We start from the raw sequence: 22,514 nt of genomic DNA on the forward strand, positions 1-22,514 counted from the left end.
TAATACGATACAATGAATATGATGAAATATCACCTTTTAATTTGTTCCTGTGAGTTATATTGCATGAAATTTTATTTTGCATAGAACATGTATGGGATGAGTTTGGAAAACCCGTCACTATATGTCATAATGTTATTAAATAATAGGACCCATATCCTGCGTAACATCTACTCCCATCTTTTCTTAGTCTTTTGATTCTATAAAGTTGAAAACCTTAGAACAATAAATAATCACCAATGAGCACCAACTATGCACTGGGTGCTATGCAGAACTCAGGGGAAGAGATTCTTCCAATTTGTCATTAAAATCTTCTAAGCCATGTTTTTTTTTTTTCCTTTTGGTTCTGATATTCTTGTAGCTGGGGTATTTTTATATCGACACTGGTAACCTTACATTACCTTCAGACTGCTCAGCTACAAGTGGTTTGTTTATTTGTATATATTTTTCCCTTTTTTTTTTTCCCCGTATTAGTAACCAAGTCTGACCTAGGCAGTTTCTCGGCACACTTAACAAAATGGTTTTGTTCATTGGTTTATTCGGTCTACATTTATCATGTACTTATTATGTGTGGGAACTGTGCTCAGCTCTGCAGGTCAAGCCGTGAACAGGACAAACCTGATCTGGATTATTTTCTGTATTAGTGAGACTCCGCTGTTTGTTGCCAGGGCAAACACTGCCCTCTCAGTGTAAACATGCCAGTGTTTGTACTCATACAACTGAATTTTCAAACCCAGAGTTTATCTTGAATCATTTTTAATTCATTCTGTTACTATTGGTCCCAACCACGAGTTGATTTTAACTACTAGAAGCTGGGAAAGATCAGATTTTTGTCTTGGGCTTCTTTATAATATTGCCATGCTGTCTTCACGACTGAGAAGAGGAGCTGTTAAATACGTGTGTGTCTAAGAAAACGGAGGCTCCCCGAGCAGTTTCACCTGAGCCTTGTACCATTTATCACTGGAGGCAACTCACGCAGACACTGGTACAAGTGAGCAGGCACCTTTGTCTTTAACTGGGGAGGAGTGTGTTTTATTTTGTTTTGTTTTTGAGAGGTTTGAGGTCTTGCCCTCGTACTTTGAATATCTGGTGGCTCCAGTCTCTCAAAGTAGGTATAATGATATAAAAAAACACGTATGAAAACCATTAAGGAACCCAGAGAAAAATGGCTAAATCCAAAATGAGCAAAGGGTGTAAAGGTGATTCTGCCTCACTTGATGACCAGAGTTGGTTCTGAAAATCCGAGAGGCTGAAAAATGACTCCCCTGCTCTTGCCCCCCTCCGCGGGGATGGTGGGTCAGTGTGCTTTGTTGAAGAGGTTACGCTTCCAAGGTCGAGAGGCATCACTCTTGAGGAAAGGGTCTCCAGCTAGGACCTCTGAGCAAGGCCTAACATCGTTTGGAGGATGTTAGGACAGTGTCTGAGGTGAGTACGCGGTAGAGGATTTTGATGGATGGGATTACCGCCCCCCGCCCCGCCCCCGCCCAGTACTGTAGGTATTCAGACAACTTTCTGATTATCAACATCTGGTGCTGTTCCGCTAAGAAGCGTATTTTTTCACATGTGAAAATTAGAACGCAAAAATACGTGTTTCTGTTCCCGCCTGACTTGCCCTCCTCCATGCTTTGGGCTCACTGGTTTATGTTCGCCCGGGTGCTTTATAAAACCGTGAAGATGCCGAGAGCAGTCGTGGGGGTCTTTTTCCCATGCCCGCGTGATAGGAATCAAGATACTACCCAAATATGCCACAACTCATTCTTCACATTTTCATAGCTACATGCCGGCAAATCAGTTTTCCTCACTAGCTTTAATACAACAGCCAGTGACAGAATTATAACTTTAGAGGTATTTTCTAAAAAGTCTGTTACCATTTTTATATTGCTGTACAGATACTCAATGTAGGTGATTTTAAACAATTTTAAAGCCAAACTTACACTGAAAAAATGAAATCCCTTTCCATCAAAATTGTCATAGTAAAACTTTAGTCATCTTCTGCTTTTTATTCTTGCTTTCCGCTTTGTGATAGTAAAACATAGAATGTTGGTCTGATTAAATATCATTCATTTTATGAGTTGTACTTGTGAAGACATACTGTGGAGTTGCATCTGACTTACCGGAGAGAGAGATTCCATAGTCAGCATATGGCTAAAACCATTCAAAGTTAAAATGACCCTTGAATGGATCTTAAACCACTCACAGAGACCGCATTTGCTTTTTGGTTTTTGTTTTTAAATTCATGACAGTCCTTTAATAGCCAATTTTTATTCCAACTTTGAAACATTTACTATTCCTTCAATTTGAGCCTCTGACAAAGCAGTTGGCTTCTGTTAGAAGGTCACGTTTCCCCCAAAAATAAGTTGTCGTGTTTCACTTTCTGCTCAGTTCACAAGTGAAATCCATGTTCGATGTGACTCCACTGTATTTACTTCCAGTGTTTTCTTAAAGAGAGGAAATGATAGCTACATCGTCTGTCACTTTAAACCTGAACATTTAATTGCAAGCCCGCCGGTGAGGATGGTTTATTTCTCTCCCTTATCGGGCCTCTGATCTTCTGCCTGCAGGTTTCTGGTTAGCTTTATGGTGGATGCACGAGGTGGTTCCATGAGAGGAAGCCGGCACCACGGGATGAGAATCATCATTCCTCCACGCAAGTGTACAGCCCCCACCCGCATCACCTGCCGTTTGGTAAAGAGACATAAACTGGCCAACCCACCCCCCATGGTGGAAGGAGAGGGATTAGCCAGTAGGCTGGTAGAAATGGGTCCTGCAGGGGCACAATTTTTAGGGTAAGTTGTTTTGTCAATTTTAATCTTGGCCCTCATACCACATCTTTGACTTTCTTTACCCTTGTTAACTCAAGTGGTTATTAAATCTGTTTAGTTGCACCATTTCGATTGAGTACCACGTTCGTATAGTGGTCACAGAGCTGTGTAATCCTGTGACAAGCTGGTAGACTGATACTTCCTTAACTCCGTTTGCTGGTCAAAGCTTTTACTAACCGAGAAGCATGTTCTCCGCTCAGTGAGCGCACGGAACCCCAGCGGCCCCGTAAAAGTCAAGGCACCACTCTTATCTGTATCACACTGAATAATGGCATCTTTGGGTGCATGTCTTTTTAAAGATAATTTTTCTGGAAACAGCCCATTGTGACATGGTATTTGACAAGAGGGAAAAATGAATTTATTTTCTGAGGTGGCACTTGGGTGTGAATCAGGCAGGCTCTGTCGTGACTGACAGTTTGTTCACAGTTTCCCCTTCTTGTTTCTCTTCCTGCTGCATGGATGCTATTCAGTAAACTGCATCTTCCTACCAATCCTCCCCCTGTAAATGAGGGTGAGAGCTTGGTTAGCCGAATCCTGCAGCTTGGGCCTCAAGGAACAAAATTTATTGGGTAGGATCTTTATAGACAAGATACAGAATGTCTACAATTCTTTTTCCATTTTCGATTTTTTTCTGTCACACCCATGGTCTTCTTCTTGTCTGAATTTTCTTTTCAGTTTTTAATGCTTTCAGTTGATGTGTGTCACTGAAAGAAAAAAAAAAAATCATAGTGGCTTGACTTAATGTAGCACCGCGACTCTCTTGTGCTTCTCAAGCATGTGGACTTCACTGCGAGCATTCCGCTTCATGACTTCGTGCTGTTGTAAACCTTTCTTTGATTTGAAGTGTTTCGACTGAGTAGGATAGTTTTTAAGACAGGCTGACAGTCTAATTTTAACCCAGTGTAAGAGAAGGTAATTGTAGGCTTTGAATCAACATTTGCTATAAATGATATATGTGTGTGTATATATATATATATATATATATATATATGTATATATATATGTATGTGTGTGCAGTTACTTTTTTTTTAAAGTACTTATGCATACTAAGTTATCTTTATGGGCTTGGAGAAGGAAAAGTCATCAGTAAGTAAACTGATTTTGCAAAAATGTTGGAAATACAAGACATTTAATGAAAACCAAATAGGCAACAGGTAGAACGTTCTACTGAAGTTATTCAGTTGTTTTGTTTTGCTCTGTTTAAGCTGAAATGTGTTGGTATTTGCAGTCTGTCTGCTTGTCTGTCTGTCTGTCTGGTGTGTTTGCCTTGGCAATCTGCATGAAGAAACATGTTATGAAAAGCTATGCTTGGCTTTCTCCTTGGTCCAAGACCCTTGTTCATTTCTTCTCTCCAATATCGTTGAATGTCCTACACAAAGCCACATTCCTTAAGTATCTTCAGTGACAGTATCTGATACATTAACCTGCAAAGATTGTATCCAGTTCTAAAAAAAAAATTTTTTTCTCACCTCCAAGTGTGGTTAAAAACGATGGTAAACATCTTAATAACCCTTGAAATTATTAACACTATTAGAAATCATTGGTTTTGTTTTTATTCATTGAAAAATAAAAGCATTATAAAAAATTTCAAACCCTTAATTTGAATTAATTACAATTATTTTGCTAAAAGTAAAATGATCATATTTATCATCCCATTTTAAGTGAATGCTTTTGTTATAAATCAGATAGTAATATGTTTTTATTTATATTATTTGATCATTACAACCACTATCCCTTTTTAAGCTCTTACCTATGTAATCCTGTTACCATGTGGACATCAACACATAGGCTAAGAGGTGAGGTTACATACAACCTCTGTAGGAGAATAATGATACTGTCTACTTAAATGTCATAAAATAAAGCTGCACAATCCAACTACATAAACTGTGTGTGATTGTGGTCTGCTTACTTCCATTCATCTTTTTAGTATTTATCCTACTCTAAAATTTAACAAAATTATTCCTGTGCTTGATTGGCTATCTTCAATTTGCAGCCATTTTTTCACATTCTTTTGCAAAAGGACACTGTCAAAAATTAATAATCAGTTTATGACAATTTCAAACCAACTATGCTTTCTCAGAGAGTTTAAATAATTCCTGTGCAGTCCTCCTAGAGCTAGGAAATTAAGCTGCCTGCTAACATTTCACAAATTGAAAATCAGAGAAACCATCTTAACTATGCAGGCCACGGAAGTTATGGAAACTGGCTGTTGGAGGGAGTGGATTGTTACATTGATTGTTTTATTGTTAAGGGGAAAAAATTGTACTCTTTCAAAATAGGAAATTTATGGAATTTTTTTTTAACGAAATGACTGTGTCCTTTTAAATCGTGAGCATTTTGTATAATATAATAAACCTATTGTGTTTTTAAAAATGGACCAACTTTCTTTCTTATGGTCTATTTTAATAACTTTCAGTTCCTCATGTGTGCTGAATATTTTACCCCTATTAAATCAAATGCCTAACGTATGGTAGGCCCCCCAGAATTGTCTGTGACTGAATGAATGATGGCATGTTCTCAGGCTTCAAATATATTATTTAATTAGCAAATGATTCTGCAGCTTTGAAATCATTCCCAACCTTAGTGGCACCTCTGATTTTCAAATGAATACTGTTAATGAAACATTTTTATGAGTTATGATACTATCAGTGTGTTTCATTTGATACGAAAATAATGTGGGGTTTTTTTCCAGCCCTGTCATAGTGGAAATCCCTCACTTTGGGTCTATGAGAGGAAAAGAGAGAGAACTCATTGTTCTTCGAAGTGAAAATGGTGAAACATGGAAGGAGCATCAGTTTGACAGTAAAAATGAAGATTTAACCGAATTACTTAATGGCATGGATGAAGGTAAGTGTGTTGGCTCCCTGTTTCTATAAACATCTGCAGGCAGAAAGCGAAGGATGGCTAGACGAAAGGAAACGGTGCTTGAATTTCACACGTTTGTGTTTTAAACTAGGAATCAGGCTGCTCAGCACTTCTGGTTGTGTTTCTGTTTCTGTGTCTGAGGCGTGAAGTCCCATTTAACCTAATACTCATTAGAAGATGCCAACCTTCTGATCATAGATTTAATCAAATATATCAATCTTTTCAAAACTTAAGAGAGTTTTCTAAGTTGAAAATGTGGAAGGAGGGGTGAAATAATGATGGAAGTTATGAGAAGCACGTGGAGCGTTTTTAAAAGAATACGTTCACTTTTTCTTCTTGAAATTATTATTTCCAGACTCTCTTTCATCGTAGTCTTCTCTCAGTGTTCTTCATGGATTTTTAATTTCTCTTGGGCAATAATCAGTTTTACAACATAAGGTCCAGGCTCATTACTGGAGTGTGTGGTGCTTCCCACGTCATCTTCTTTGACCTTGTCCGACAGGAGGTAGCGAGCATGTCGCTTTCTCACACGCCCCTTCAGGCTGTCTGACCCTTAGAATCACAGCAGTTTTTCTGAGGAGACCTAAGGAATAGACTTATTTTGAGAGTAGGTCCCTGATGCAGTGTTTTCCTTTAAAAATGTAAAAAAAAAAAAAAGTAGAGAGCAAGCTCACCATAAAAGAAAGCTAATCTTTGTTCTGACTTCCTAATCACTTCAGATCCAGCAGTTGTTTTGTATATCAGCTTTCTTTTATATAGTCACTCTCTTAGCATTTAATTCACTGGTTTTTGGAATGCAGCCAGCGTGGTCTCTCCTGGCTGCGAAGTGTGGACAAAGGAGGCTGACAGACTCATGGGGGTGTTGGAGGGACGACCATGGGCAAGTTCTTTGATCTCTGAGAGCCTCTGTTACGTCTGTAAAATGGAGATTACCTTCCTCACTTCATGGGGTTGCTGTTGATAAAAAAAAGAAAAAAATTAGGTGAAGCACTTTGGAAATACAGCCCTTGTCACACACTAAGCCCTTGATAAATATTGTCACTATTATATTCATTCTACAGAAAAAATTGTCATGTCAAAGGTTTTGTATAAGATACAGTTAATCACAGCCAGCCAAGAATTTAAAGATGTCTTTACAGCAGGGTGGGGGGAAACTCATCATTGTTGAGTGCATAGCATTCGTGAGGCACTGATAAATGCCATTATATATGAAAATTTTGCATGAAAGCGTAGTACTGCAAAGTATATTGTTTTAATCCCACTTTATAGATGAGGGAACTGAAGTTCAAACAAGTCAAGTAACTTATCTGGGTTTACCCCGACTAAGTAGCAGCACCAGGGTTGAAATCTAGTTCTACCTGTTTTCAAAGAATTTAACCATATCCCACTTACTTTAGAAATGTGTGTCCTGTGGAGAATAAACCTAAAGAAGAAAATTCCTATAAACCTCTAGGTTTAAAGATCAGAATAGTCATTTTAAATGTTACACGTGTAATGAGTGGACATTAAATGTTTATACATAACACTGATACTTGCATTACCATCAACAACTTCAAATGATGTCTGATGGATGGAAACATGCAATGGTAATTAAGATTTCCAATTTTTATTACCTTCATGTATTTTAAAGCATAAAATATTGTCATTCTTTTATAAGAAAATTTACAAGAAAACACAATCAAAAGGTTTAAGAAGAATAAATCCTAAGAGACTGAATTGAATTAGCACTTTGAAAAGAATAAAATAATATCGGTGATTCAGGATTAAAAAATGGAGAGAATAAGATAAATCAGTTTTCCATAGAGGGTAGCTGGTTTTGTTTTGTTTGTTTTACGGAAAATGAAGTATATAAATATTTTCATGTATCCAGTCTTAAATGATATCTTAGATTACTAATTTTTAAAATGTAGCATCTTCCACACAAGGATTTTTTTCAGCTGATAGCTGCATTGAGATTGTCAGCTGCTGAGGGCAAAGTACATGTCTGATCACCTTTGAATCACCAGTAGCAGGCATAGTGCTGACTGAGACACAGCCATCCCTGGAGAGGGGGCAGGAGGGGGAACCTCACTGTAATGTGTGGCTACCTTGGGGTGGGCAGGTGGAGGGAAGTTCTCACCGGTCCCTTTCCTCTACCCGACACTTCATTAATATTAATCTCCAGGGGAAAAAAATTAAAGAGGAGCATTCACTTTGAGGAATGTTCTGAGAAAGTGACAATATTTTAGGAAGAAAATTGAATATTCTAAGAGAATGTTGTGCAGTAGAACTTGCTGTGATGATGACAGTATTCCCTGCCTGTGCTGCTCAACAGTAATCAGTAGTCACGTGTGACTCTTGAATACTTAAAATGTGACTGGTGAAGGCAGTTTTTAACTTTGTTTAATTTCAAATAGCCACATGTGGCCAGTGGCTCCCTCATTGGACACTGCAGTTCTAACGTAAACACTGTAGGTTCTAATAACATATTCTTCATTTTTCAGTATAGATTATAGCATGTCCTATCAGGCACAAGCAGATTTTTTTTTTTTAGTTTTAAGGTTTGTTTATGGAATGGCCTTCCATGTTTTTATACTGGTGTGTCTTTGTTTTATTTTTCATAAACTAGTTTCCAAACAGGAATCTGTCATATCTTTGCTTAGACAAATGATGCCCCAAACACTGCCATACTAAGGGCATCTGTCAGGTGTTTTAAAGACATGATGATACAGCCCTCTGTCCTGGATTCTACGTGCTACCTTGGCAATAGTGGCTAGAGTTTCTTTGCTACATGTTTAAAGACCAGGTAAATTTTGGTTCCATTTTAGACAATTAAAAGGAAATGTAAATACTTCCAAGTTCAAAGAATCAAGCACTGGAGGTCACTCCAGCAAAAAAAGAGGACTTAATTTTCAAGGCACAGTGGTTTTCTTCATGTATTAAATTTAAAGATAATAATGAAGGAACTGATCGTCACATTTTATAACTGAAGCTCGATTAATCAGATTTCATACCAGCTCAAGTTCCACTTACCACTGCTCTTCTCTTGTCCCCAGAGAACCTCCATTCCTCTTGGAACATTCCCCCTCTAAAAACAGACAGGCAAAAACAAAAATCGATCTGTCTCTAAAAAAGCCGACCTTCTTTTTCCTTCAAGGCCCAGGCCCTCTGTATTCTTGTAGGAAGAGGAGCATGAGTGATGGTTTAGGAGGGTTCACATTATGTTCTACCCTCTCCACTCTGTCCCCCTGGATAGTTGTTAATTACCAAGATAAAAATAGTACATAAAAAGATGTATGGCTGAAACATTATGCTGCACACCAGGAATTGACACAGCATTGTAAACTGACTACATTACAGTTTAAAAAAATGGGGGAAAAATGGTACATAAAATAAGCCAGTGACCAGACCACTCAAGACTTCCTGAAAGAGAAATAGAAATAAATCATTCTACTATTATTTTATTTAACTTATTAATTTCCCCAGCTCGTAACAATTAAGCTTTACCTGTCATCTATGGCAAGTGACCCTTGACAATACCTGGCATATTAAATGTCTCATATTAACCCTCTTTTCCATAAACGAATTCTGCATGTTACTGGAACCGATAATTCTACTTTTGTAACTATTCCTGGTACACCCTTGTCTCTGAAAATCTTAAAATCCAAATATTTATTTATTTATTTTTAATTTTTTAAGTTGAAGTACAGACAGTTACAGTGTGTCAATTTCTGGTGTACAGCACAATGTTTCAGTCACGCATATACATACATATATAAAACCCAAGTATTTAAAAATCATCTTAGTATTTTGATCACTAATTTTTACTAAACAACACAATTTCAGAGATTAGACTGTGGTTCCAGTAGTATTTTAAAACTCGTCAAACCCTTCTGCGTGCACAAATTGCAACTCCAGGGAAAGACAAATCTAGGGAGGCGATCATTTGCCCATTGTAGCGTGGTTGTCAGGACTGTGATCTGTGGATGTCAGGACTGGAGTTCCTGTCACGGCTCCACCACTTACTAGCTGTGTGACCCTAACAAAGCCCTCGGTCTCTCTAAACTCAGAACTAACGGGGAACAGACGAGTTAATACAGGTAAAGTTCTTAGCATGACACCTGACGTGAGAACCACTCAAAGTCATAGACATGGCTGCCACACACAGTTGGGCAGGAGAGCAACTGGGGGCAGAAATCTTGCCTCTTCATCTGCTCTGACACTGGCCACCAGAACAAAGGGGCACTTGGATGGAATTTTTTCAAAGCCACTATCTAGTTGCCGAGCCATATACCTACAGGGCTGTCCACCCCAAGTGAGTGCCCTTTTCCAAATCATGGGAGGACTGAAGACGGTTACTCCATCACCACCAGTCAGGAAATAGTCAATAGGTAGATCTGTAGTCCCAAAATCTGGACTTCGACTCCAAATCTAGCTGTTTTTCTGCAGTACTCCCTTGCCTCTGTATCTTCTCAAATGAAGGATGCCTGTGAAAGTGCTTTGTAGGGAACAAAAGGCTGCTTAAATGTCAGCTGCTATTTAAATTTTCCATTATTAATCAAGGTACAGCCCTAGTTGCTGATGGCTTAAAAGGATGTGGTATGTGTTCAGGGAAAAATTATCATTGCAGAATAAGGTGGAATCAAGAGTTATTTATGTCCCTAGCAAGCTCAAGAGACAAAGGCATCAGAGCTTATGCTAATGAAGCAGGTGTGTGAGCAAAGCTCTATTGAAAGAAGAGGCTAGAATGACACAGAGGACATTTGGTCTGGGTGTGAAGAGCCTGCTGTTACCACTGAGGGATCACGTGGCAGGAGTAACTTTTCTCTTTGGCAGCAGACATAGATCTTGTTCGAGCACTTGTTAATTCGTGTTTTCTCAGGAGAGAAAAAGATATCAAAGAACAAAAAATACTCATTCTGCTCCCTGCAGAAACATCAGCTTTCCTCTGCACCAAATTGAATCCACTTTGTAGATTCAGTTAAAACCTTACTTTAGTTAAGCTCACAAAGTTCAATGAAACATGTTTAAAATTGTGCCTTCAAAGTGAGACCTCAAAGGAGGTTTTGTAGTTTCGTGGTTATGCTGGACCTGGGAGTAGGACTGACTGGTAGAAGAATCCTTCCTCCTTAGAGGTCTCAAAACCTGAAGAGCTTGAGGAAAGCTCCGGTCCTGTGCTGCCCAGTACAGTAGCCCCTGGCTACGTGTGGCTGCAGAACCCTTGAAATGAGGCTGGGACAGATGGAGATGTGCTGCAGATGTAAGTAAAACACACCAGACATCCGAAGATTTAGTACCCCTCCCCCATATATATCTCATTCATAATTCTTACATTGGTTATGTATTGAAATGGTAACATTGGATATACTGGGCTAACTAAAACATATTGTTAAAAATAATTTTACTGGTTCCTTTTTTATTTTTTACTGTGACCATATGAACATTTTTAGTTACCTATGTGGCTTGCATTATATTTCTCTTAGACAGCCCTCCTCTGGGTGGTGTGTAGATTTTGTTTTACATATATTAGGTCTAAAATCCAGTAGGTTTTAAAAGTCAAAATCATTGTCACCTCAGTATCACAGGCATGCTTTGAGGAGATAAGAATTTTGCTATGAGTTTAAAGTCCCAGTCACTATATTGGAACAAAATGTTGCTGCAGTTCTCCAAACATTACAGTGCTGGGGAAATACTTTCTCCCTTATTATCATTGCCTAACATTCAGATGAAAGCAAATGAGATTTTAAGATAATACATTTTAGATAAAATAACTACGTATATTATTTTATTGTAAATTGAAGCAGGAAAGGAAAATTGACACTTACAATGTTATATAACAAAATAAAATGTCCATACTTTATTTTCTAGCTATATCAATAATATTTTAGAAACACGTCTCAGTTAAAAATTGCTACTTGGATTCTCTTCAGTTGATCTTGTTTTTAATTTATCAGCCATGAGACCGAACAGTAATCTTAAAGTGTCAAGTTAGATTGTAGAAGCAGCTGAGCACTGAAAAGTGAACTATGTAGCTTTCTGTTGTACACAGCACCATCTGTTGGAGAAATCTATTAAGAATTTTGAAAAATTCAACTTAACCAAATCAGGATTGTGGCTGGGATATTTTTTTTAAAAAAGAAAAAGAAAACCAAACACTATTAATTAAGCCATAACAAAATACTAATTTGCTTTCGTCCATTGCCATAAAACTGTTATTTTAAATCAGTTGAACAATGCCCACCATGTGTGTAACTGTATCGGGACAGTTCCCTCCACTTATGAAAATGGGACCAAAGCACATGAGCATTAATAATGCCAGATTTTATATATTTCTATGTGTCTGGATTTGCTAGCAGTTAGATGAAGTATTAGTGGGTCAAAAAACAATGTCAGACATCCTGTCCCACGTGTCCGAGCGGGGCTCTGGGCCCTCCCAGGGCAGGGAGGCAGTATGAGAGAGTGGGCGTTGGCTCCATCACCTTCTGTGTCCAGGGGATAGAGGCCAACGTGCTGGACCCCGCAGGTCAGGCCCCTTGGAGCTCAGTGCACTTGAGTGTTTGCTGCACATGCTGGGGTCCTGATTTACGGTGTTTGGCTTGAAGATGTTATGTACAACCCTGCCTTTAAAGATAGGATTATATTAATGGTTTCTGGGATGGGTATAGTAACAATGGTAACAAGGGGTTGAAAAAAGTTATGTAAGGGGGCTAATTGCCTGAAAGCTGTACCTTTTTACTTGCACAAGTGGAAAAGAAAGCAAATGTGGACGAACATTTGTCCACCCCTTGAGGGGGAAAAAAACATGGAGAAGCAGATGCAAAGAATACAAGGCTTCTGCAGTGATGGAGGAAACCTTAGAATGATTTCTGCAGCATGGCTAACTGTGCCCTCCCTCACTTCTCTCCTCCCCGGAAGCCTTCCCTAAACCCCAACCTAAGTTAGAGCCACCTGGGAAGTATATCCCCCACACCTGGCCTGTCTTCTTCAGTAACAAGAAACTTTGAACTTTGCTGTCTTCCTTGGTGGACTGTAAAGTCCATGAGGGCAGGGACTGGCTCTGACTGGCGACAGTCATTATGCTGAGTACATATAACAGCTCTTAGCAGTGTTGCTACTTCATCGTAATTTGTTGACTGAGTGAAGAATGAATGATTTGTATTCAGGCATATGCATCACTCTGGGTGGTGACATTTCCTCAGTAATTCGGTGACCCGTACCCAAGAGAGAAAACGACTTTCTAAAGGGACTTTCTAAACAACCAAATGGGGAGAGGAGGTCTAGGGGCAGGATAAGGGCACGTAATGATGACAAATTCGTTTTCTGAAAATAACTTTAAATGACTGTCAGAAATCGTATGAAGTGCTAAAACTGGAGGGAAAAACAAACAGGTGTATCATTGTTTCCAGACATTCTGCATCATTAGCACTCAATTACTTGTGCAAATCTGAGTAACAAAGAAGGTAGTTAAGGGTAAAATGTTACTCTGGATAGTTAAAGACGTATAATGCTGATCCAGACAGATGTGTAGCAGATGCCAAAATTCAGGAAGGATGTGAGTTAAATGACTAACATTGTAGAGGTGCACGGGACCTTTCTGTACTGTCTTTGCAACTTCCCATAAATCTGATTATTTCAAAATAAAAATTGAAAAGGTTCCTACTGTGTTTGAGGAAGAAGGGTCAAGTTATATCATTTGAGGGTATTTTTTCCTATAAAATAATGGGTGGGTTTGTTAAGAAAGTTGTATATTCAGTTGGAGCTGAACTTTAATTCCAAAGAAATGAATGTCTACTTTTCTGAAATATTTCAGTGAATATATTACAAGTGCTCTATTGTTCTGCATATTCTACAGCCAGAGTTAAGTATTACAGACGTATCTCTTGTTTCCTTCATTTCCCCCAATTTATCTGATACTTAATTTTCTGTGATTGGTGAAATTTTCTTTTAAAAACAATGAAATTGAAATGATAACAGTTAGTGTTATCTAACACTAAACAGTTAAACCCTTTAAACAGTTAGTTTAATCTGCTAGTGACAGATTAAAACCAGAGAGTCCAGGGTCCTTTCATAGTCTAGGCATTATGAATCACCCTGAAAGGTAAGAAGCTCTTAACTTCTTTATGCTCTTATCTCCTTTAATTCTACAGCTGGGAAGGAGTTTAGTATATCCTTTTCAAAATAAACCACTTAGAACTAACAGATAGTTATTGTTGCCCCATAAGCTCCTCTTCTCATATTGAAACATCTTTGAGTTGTTTTTCATGGGATCCTGTTCTCCTGTTTTTAATAATGTGGGTTCTGAATTTTTAAGGACAGGTGCAGGGTGGGAGTCTACTATGATCTTGCTTCTCAAATGCATCGTCATAAAGTCACCTGAATTGACTGAGTGTGGAAATCTCAGGTTCCACCCCTGGCCTGTCAACTCAGAATGTCCATGCGAGAAGCCTAGAAGCCTGGGTGGCACTGCTGCTGCTTCTGATGGGGCCAGCTCGGGGCGCCCTGCACTAGGGCCTAGCTGCTCTGTACGCAGCACCACATTTGTGCTGCAGATTTCTTTGTTGACTTTCTCTGTATGTGAAGGGTGAGGACGAAGCAGAGATTCCTGGTAATATATTCCTGTTTCTCTGATCTAAGTAATAGACCATTTTAAAATCCGAATAAATTCAGTCCTGGACTCATCATTGGCATTCATTTTCCCATGATCACACTTCATTGCTATTTGCCTGGAAATCTGACTTTTCTGATATGCCTTTTTAGTTTGCAACATAGGACTTTCAGGAAAGTTTTTATTCTCATGAGTTTTTAATTCAGTTTGAGTAAGCAGTCATTAAATAAATAGTAATTTCTGAGTTATAAATACCTGGACATAATAAACTTTACTATGGATTGAAAAGTAGGAAGACTAGACCTAGTTTTTCACATACAATTTTTAAATTAAAAAACTTACTAAAAGAAAAATCAATCATCAGTCTCTACTATATATATTTCAGAGCAAGTTTTAAAGAATGATGCAGTATCTGGTATGAAAAGTGTGTCTCATTAATTCTCAGTTGATTTCTTAGTGGATATGAGGAGGCCCTCCAGTGTGCAAGGGCTCAACAGCGAACATCATTTAATGCAGTTTAACCGTGAACAGAAATTTTTGTGAACAGAAAATCTAACTTTAAGACCCATTAAAAATATACCAGATTCTAAACTGAATAAAGAGCCTTTCCAAGGTGTTCACGATGCCTGCTGAATGGGTACCAGTCAGGGCTTCACAATAGCTGAGTGTCAGGAGTCCTCTCTCCGCTCCCTCTTGGCAGACTCCTCTGGCCAAGCTGGGTCTTTATTACCTGTTTTCAAACACTGAGGTAAGATCATTCAATTATTGTTTTTGAGTTTCCTTTTTTTGAAAGCAAGAAATAGAGGGGAAAATGGGCTTGAGTTGAATCCACATTAAAACTCTAATAGTCTGTTGTATTATATTTATGTATATTTATTATTTAATACTAGCATGAGTATTATTGCCCACATAATAATACATGAGTATACACTCATTATAATATACATTACAGTTTTCTTCTCTTCCCCAATTTTTATGTAAATTATATGAATTTACACATAGACATGTAAAGATGTGATTTGTCAGTTATGTATTTTCTTTTTAATTTAATGTACCTTAGAGATTTACACGTTAAAACATACTTTTTTGTAACAGAATTAGTGTATTTTTGAATTTTTTTTTAAGTGTAGTTGATTTACAATGTTAGTTTCAGGTGTATAGCAAAGTGATTCAGTTATCCATATATTATATATACATATTTTTTTCATATTATTTTCCACTATACATTGTTATAAGAAATTGAATATAGTTCCCTGTGCTATAGGTCCTTGTTTATTTTTTATATAATGATGTGTATCTGTTAATCCTAAAATCCTGATTTATCCTCTCCCTACCTTGTCCCCTTTGGTAGCCATAGTTTGTTTTCTGTTTGTGAGTGAATTTTGGGTTGGTAAATAAGATTTGTATCATTTTTTTTTAGATTCCACATGTAAGTGACATCATAACAACATACACTTCTATCCCATTCTTTTTAATACTGCACAGTATACCGTAGTATGAACATATCATAATTTATGTTGATGGCCAGTATAATCTTGTGATAGACTTTCAGGTCATAGGACTTCTGTAGTGGCTACTGGTTTTCTCTCCTCACATTTACCTTCTGTCCACATCACTTACTTTCTTATTTATGCAGATACCCTGCAGTGTAATGGCGTAGCCTTCACCTGTGGCTCTTGAAGAGATTATGTTTCTCTTTTATAAAGCAATACTTAAATAATAATCTTTGTATTTTTACATTTCTATTAACTTTTATTCTCAGAGGAAAAAATTTAAAATATTTTAAATACACATGTGTACAGAGTATAATCTGGTTAAGGGAGGGTATCTTTTCTCCGTTTCATCATGCAGAGGTCTGGGGATATGAGTAATTCAGGAAGGCAGTGTGTGTGTGCGATTCCACTTCATAATGGTGCGTGGAGACTCCAGTGCCTAAAATCCACACCTCAGTCATTCCTTTAGGGTGAGGCTTATCTTTAAAGTATCTGTTAAAATACACGTTGAAGGTGGATAATGATGCAGTTTTTAGTGGTGACAGAGGAATTGCCCAAAGCTTTCAAATAGAGTGGGAATGGCACAGGGTCCCTGAACCCCTGGCAGATCCTAAAAGATATCAGAAGTTGAGCATGGAGTTGGAAATCTGAGCATCTCCATTGACCACTCATATGCGGCATCTGAAGTGTGCAGATGTATTGGGGCCACCTTAATGTTTTATCTGAGGTAATATGGCAGAAGTGTGGCCGGGCTGCCTCCACTACGCAAGCAGGCAGCTCTTCCCAATCCACTGCCGTTGGTTCCCGAGGGTGAGACATCTGTCTCCGCCTTTACTCCTCACAGATGTACATGCACACACCTGCAACATTCACACTTCCGAGCAGCTGAGAAGTGCACATGGCCACGAGTCCCCTGAAAGGTGCCTCCCTCCCCCTGGTAGGTCCAGACTGATCTGGAGTAAACTTCAGATGCACAGGATACACGCTTGTTACAGGCCGAGTTAGGAAATCTGTCTTGATTGAAGGATGTAATTTCATGGCAGAGTCTGTGTAAACTGCTTGCACTGAGTGGAGTCCTAAGCCATTTCTAAAGGAGAACATAATCACAAGTTTGAGGCTGGAATAAAAAAAAATATCTACTTAGCTGATGGTGATGAGTTGCACAGGAGTTTAAACAAATTATCAGAACTTTCTCAGCTGCAGCATGTTATGAACTCTGGGAATTCAGTCTTTTTAAAATAAGCCAAATTATGGGAAGGGAAATATACCTGCTCTGTATGGAAAACTTATTTTCTGTCAATTGCTGAATAGGTGAAAACTTTCCTAGAGTATTTTTCTAAGCAAATCCTTGATTCCTTCCTGTTTTTCTGCACTAGCCTTCTTTTTTATTCTTTACCTTCGTTTTCTTTTCCTTTCACTAGGGACTCAGTATTTGGGTTTGGACAGAGCAGAGGGGAAGGAGATGGTCAGAAAACAAAAAGGACCAAGATTCCAGCTCCATTTTTGATCTGAACTCTGTTTCTCTCCCAACTGACAATTCATTTGGTGCTCCCATCTCAGACCTGGGTGGTTAATCTGCAGAATGAGAAGATGTCACTAATCAACGACCTAACCGTCCACTTACCTTCTACACATTCCTGTTTAGAATCCATCATGCCCTCCGCCCTGTGTCTAATAAACAAGACAGATGTGTTCATAGTGGGGGGAGGGTGGGGCCTGTGTTGGATGGAGCAGAGGCATGAAGAGAGGCTGTGTGAGCAGCGAACAACTAAAACAAAGCCAGCACCCCTCCCTGAGGCTTGGGGACTCTCCCTTTATTTTGCAGCAAGTAAAACCACCCAACCGTGTAAACCCAAAGGTCATACTATCTTATTCCCCACCCTCTTTGCACCTCCTCACCTCACCACCCACCCCTCTGGAATAACCAGTGCTAATAGCCTAGAATGTTTCTTCCATAAATTTCTCTTATAAAAATATACAAACATACAGATGATACTTTTCCTCTAAGAAGGATCACACTCTGCACACAGCTCTGCATCTTGGTTCCTTCCTCACTCTATATACATGTCAGTCGCTGCCTGCCTGGCTCCCCCTGCCCTCAGAGCTCGCCTCTCCTGTCACCTCCTCAGAGACGTGTTTCCTGACCCTCCCCTTCTCCTTCCCTGGTCACATTCTGTTTCCTCCCCTCTATTTTTTCCTTCCTATGTGCTTAGTGGTGTGTTCCTTCCCCGCCACCCCCCAAATGTAATCAATCTCCCATGTAAGCAGAGACTTTAGTTTGCTTTCTGCTATGTCCCCAGTGACTAGACCAGCGCCTGCACATAGTAGGGCCTCAGTAAAAATACTTGGCAAATGAACAACTCTGACTCATCCTGTTTACTTGCTGCAGGAGTGTTGAGTGTGTGGATGAACCATGACTTAGCTACCCACATCCCTGCTGACGCCCTTACCTCCAGCTGTAGTCATTACAAGCAGTGGTGCTTTGTGTGTGCTTGTAAGACTCCAGAAAAGGGGACTGCTGAGTCCAAGGATAGATGCATTTTCATTTTGAATAGATGATGCGCAGTTACATCATCAAAAGGTGATCGCCATTCACGCCCACTTGCAATGACTGAAAGCACCTGTTTTCCCCCAAATTTCCTTTGACAAGATGTTGTATTAGTCTTGAATCTTACCAAGGGGTGGGTGTGGAGGGAGACTGTATCTTGTTTGAATTGGAATTTCCATGTAGATTATTGACTTTGAATGTTTTAATGTATGTTTATTGTCCATTCTCTGTGAATTGCCTGTTTATAACATTTTGCCATCTTCCACTGGCTTGTCTGTCATCTTATCAATGTGTAGCTGCCAAGAGTTGTGTGTATTAATTCTTAATTTGTCATGTGTAGCTGTTATCTTTCCAAGTCTACCTTTTGTCATTCAAGTTTACTGCTTTTGTTACAGAAAGCTTTACGTTTTTATGTAGTCAAAACTGCCTTACAGGCCTCTGGGTATCCAGTTTGGGTAGGGAAGTTTCTCCTACCCAAGGCTAAAGGCTATGCTCTTGATTTTTTTCTGTAATATTTTAATTTTTTAAGTACTTAAGTCTCTTGGCCAGCTGAATTTTTATTAATATATGATAAGGTGTAATGATTTAGCTTTGCTCTCCCAAATAGATTTCCAATTACATCAACATTGTCTTTTAAGTAAACCATCTTTCCCCCACTGAATTGAAATTTAAATGCATGACTTTGATTTAAATATATGAAATACATAATACATATATAAAATATGAACTTATACATGTGTGTATGTGTACACACAGATAAAGTTGAATCTGATTCTGTTTTCATCCCTCTGCCCTATTTGTCTGTTCTTACATATTTCGTATATTCTTATATGTCTCTCTAAATAACTATTTTATTGTGATACTTCTAGGTAAGTTTTAAAATCTTACAAGATAAATTCTCCCTCACAAATCTACTTTTCCCAAATACTCTTGGCTAGTCTCAAATGTTAATTAATATATTTTAAAAATCATTTATTTCAATTAAACCTACCAGAATTCTGCATAAAGGTGGGCTTTTGAAAGAAAGCCGTTTGGCTGTGTTGTAGGAGATGGACTGGAGGAAGGAGAGGTGAGGGGCAGCGAGGTGGTTCAGAGGTGGTCTCAGTCGTGTGAACAAGTCGGAACGGGGCCTGCACAAGGGAGTGGCAGGAGAGCAAGCCAGTTCCAAAGTAGAATTTGGACTTGGACCTTTTGATGTAAAGTACAACGCAAAGTGAGTCAAAGCTATTAGACTGGAGAACAGGGCAGTGTGTAAACCCTCTACCAGAGTTGGTAACAGAGTTACCACAGGCGGGAAGATGTGTCCACCTGTAGACAGGCCGAGACTGATGTATGAGGACCACTGACGGCAGGCAGCAACTGGTGATGATGATACAAATCAGTTGTGTAATTTTAAAATGTTTTAAAGGTTTCCAGATCAAGTTCTACAGCCTTTTACACATACTGAAGCCCCTACGCACTTTCTTGTGAGGCACTACTTTTTTTCTGACTCATTCTTACTTTAGGCCGCTTTGAGGACAAATTATTGTAAATAATCACAGAATTAAGGTATCCCTTCTTGAAGAGGAGAAATTTGCCCATAGGTGGTAAAATGCCAGTTTTCGAAGATGTTTATTCCCCTTCAGTAGAAGTATTTTTCTACAAATACCATATGTGAACGTCTTTATAATGTTTCTGCAAAGCTTGACTTACTTTAAAGTCACTGTTGTTTTCTCGCTAGCATAAAAACTCTATAGACTACTGAATGTAAATAATTTTAACTGTCAAAATTATGTATCAGTTTGTCTTGGAGTATTGTGGGGCTGGGCTTATTCTCATGGCTTTTTCTTTCACTTTCTCTTTCAGAACTCGACAGCCCAGAAGAGCTAGGGAAAAAGCGCATCTGCAGGATCATCACTAAGGACTTCCCCCAGTATTTCGCGGTGGTTTCACGAATTAAGCAGGAAAGCAACCAGATTGGTCCTGAAGGTGGAATTCTGAGCAGTACCACGGTGCCCCTCGTCCAGGCTTCTTTCCCCGAGGGTGCTTTAACCAAAAGAATTCGAGTAGGCCTTCAGGTAACATTCACAAAAAGTTACCCTCTTTGGTACATGTCAGGAGCACGTGAGCACGTTCTGCTCTGAAAACAGCTGTCATGACTCATCCTAATGGTATCGCTCATCAAAGTGTTAAGTCATGTTGGGAATCATGAACCTATTTTTAAATGAAAGGTATTAAGTGAGCTTGGTGGCTTATTAAATAAGGTACGTATTTTAGGGGTTTTCTGTATAGAGGTATCACTTGGTTTCTGATGACAGCTCATTTTTTTAACCATAGGTTATTGGTCTCAGTCTGTGGAGCAACAAAGCACCTAAGAGCACACATTCCATTAAAGAAACGAACCATATTTGATTTGGTTTATAATGTGCCACATCATAAAATCAGTAATAGTGAAACTTGCAAGCTTTCGAATTTTAGTTCAATTTACATAAATCATAAATCCTGGGTTTTAGCTAAGCCGGTTGGAAGTTGTTTTGGTTTGGAAAGCTGGCCAAAAGTCTTGGCAGGAGTGGTCTTTCTTGTGTATGCTTATTTCTGTTAGAACTTAGCTGGTACTTTTTTTTCTCATTGAATAAGGAATATAACCTGTGTTGTTAATATAGTAATTAATAGTTTAACTAAAAGTTCATGGTCTTTTTTGTAAAACTGGGCTCTCTTGCCCTAGGAGTTGGGTTTTTTAGAGTTGCCTTCAGTAAACTTTTGGAGCTAAAGAGACCACCTAACGTTTCAGTGGGATGAAGTTCCCACCAACTGTCCCCCATGTTGAATCTTTTACCAAACAGCAAAGAAACCAGAAGAAAGAAGTTAGGCTTGGTAGGCTAGAAACGATAGCCTTTGAAATCTTGTACGCCTTTTTGTTACTTAACTCTGAAAACGTACATTTTTACATGGGTGCAGGTTGCCTCTATAACGTTTTACTGAATGTCCTGCACCGAGTTAACATACACCGGACTCAGTATTGGTTGTCCTTTGGGTTAGACCAGAGGCTTCTCTGCTGTGAGATTTGACTCCCTCTCTCTGTCACGCAAGCCCATGCCGTCAGTGTTGTACTGGGGACATATTCGGGCTGGCTGGTTCCTCTACAGTGTTAGGTTGTTTTTGGTTTGGTTTGATGCCTTCCTGAAATAGTGAGAAAGGATGAAGAAGGAAGACATCTGTTGTTGTTGTTGCTGTTTCTTCCTCAACTAAAAAGTCAACTTTGTGAGAAGACAAAAATACCCACTTTCATTTGAGATCCTTTTCCCTGTCTCTAGGCCCAGCCTGTTCCAGATGAAATTGTGAAAAAGATCCTTGGAAACAAAGCAACATTTAGCCCAATTGTCACTGTGGAGCCAAGAAGAAGGAAATTCCATAAGCCTATCACAATGACCATTCCAGTGCCCCCGCCCTCGGGAGAAGGCGTAGCCAACGGGTACAAGGGGGACACCACGCCCAACCTGCGCCTCCTCTGTAGCATCACAGGTTTGCTGACGTTGTTACTGTTCTTGCCACTGATGCTACCACTCGCGGCAATTCTGTACAAAGACAGCATTGTAAGAGTAGGAAAAGGAATAAAACCGTTTACTTGCCCATCACCTCATCTCTGTTACCCCTGTAATGATTTCTTTAAGATGCTGATATCATGACTCACTTAAAACTCAGTGATAGCACTTTTCCTGCTATTAAGTTTAGTGTTATTAACAGTGCTTTTCTTTAAGGCTTTTGAGGTATTACTGAATCCACTGGAGCATCTAGGTAATGTCTTGGTGACATAGGTTATAGGAAACTGGATGGACTTTGGGGTAAACAGAGCTCCCACAGAGTGCCAGGAATAGGGAGGGGCAGAGTGACTACCTGATTTTTCTCACCCCCTCATTTCCTGGGTGTCATCCAATAGACTGGATACACGGGGCTTAGGTGAGCACATTTTGTGATAAGTACCTGGAGTCTGGCACTCAGTTCATCATTTGATTAACTTAATGTGACTTTTTACCTGAAAGTCCAAGGTAAAGATAGGGTGTTTTTTGCATGTTTTTTGTTCTTTTCTGAAGAGTAATCTTAATGGCTGTTTCCCCTGTTAGCCTGGAAAATTAAATGGTCCAGGCAGTATAAAATGAGCTGCTGCTTAACTTTCTTTATAGTTCTGGCCTTTTAAAAAAAAAATAAAAGAATTATATTGTCTATCT

The 22,514-nt window shown here is 39.0% G+C and overlaps 1 protein-coding gene across 12 annotated transcripts in view; it reads left to right on the top strand.

The window, feature by feature from the left end:
- Positions 1-22,514, top strand: part of ANK3 (ankyrin 3) — a 591,977-nt gene that overhangs the window by 516,814 nt on the left and 52,649 nt on the right. For all 12 annotated transcript variants that reach the window (XM_072971465.1, XM_072971466.1, XM_072971472.1 and 9 more), the window contains 4 exons: positions 2,559-2,783; positions 5,512-5,666; positions 20,155-20,366; positions 21,603-21,810. In XM_072971465.1, coding sequence (XP_072827566.1) covers positions 2,559-2,783; positions 5,512-5,666; positions 20,155-20,366; positions 21,603-21,810 — 800 coding nt within the window. The remainder of the gene's footprint in view (positions 1-2,558; positions 2,784-5,511; positions 5,667-20,154; positions 20,367-21,602; positions 21,811-22,514) is intronic.

The sequence above is a fragment of the Vicugna pacos genome, chromosome 11 (genome assembly GCF_048564905.1).
Source record: "Vicugna pacos chromosome 11, VicPac4, whole genome shotgun sequence".
Taxonomy (NCBI): domain Eukaryota; kingdom Metazoa; phylum Chordata; class Mammalia; order Artiodactyla; family Camelidae; genus Vicugna; species Vicugna pacos.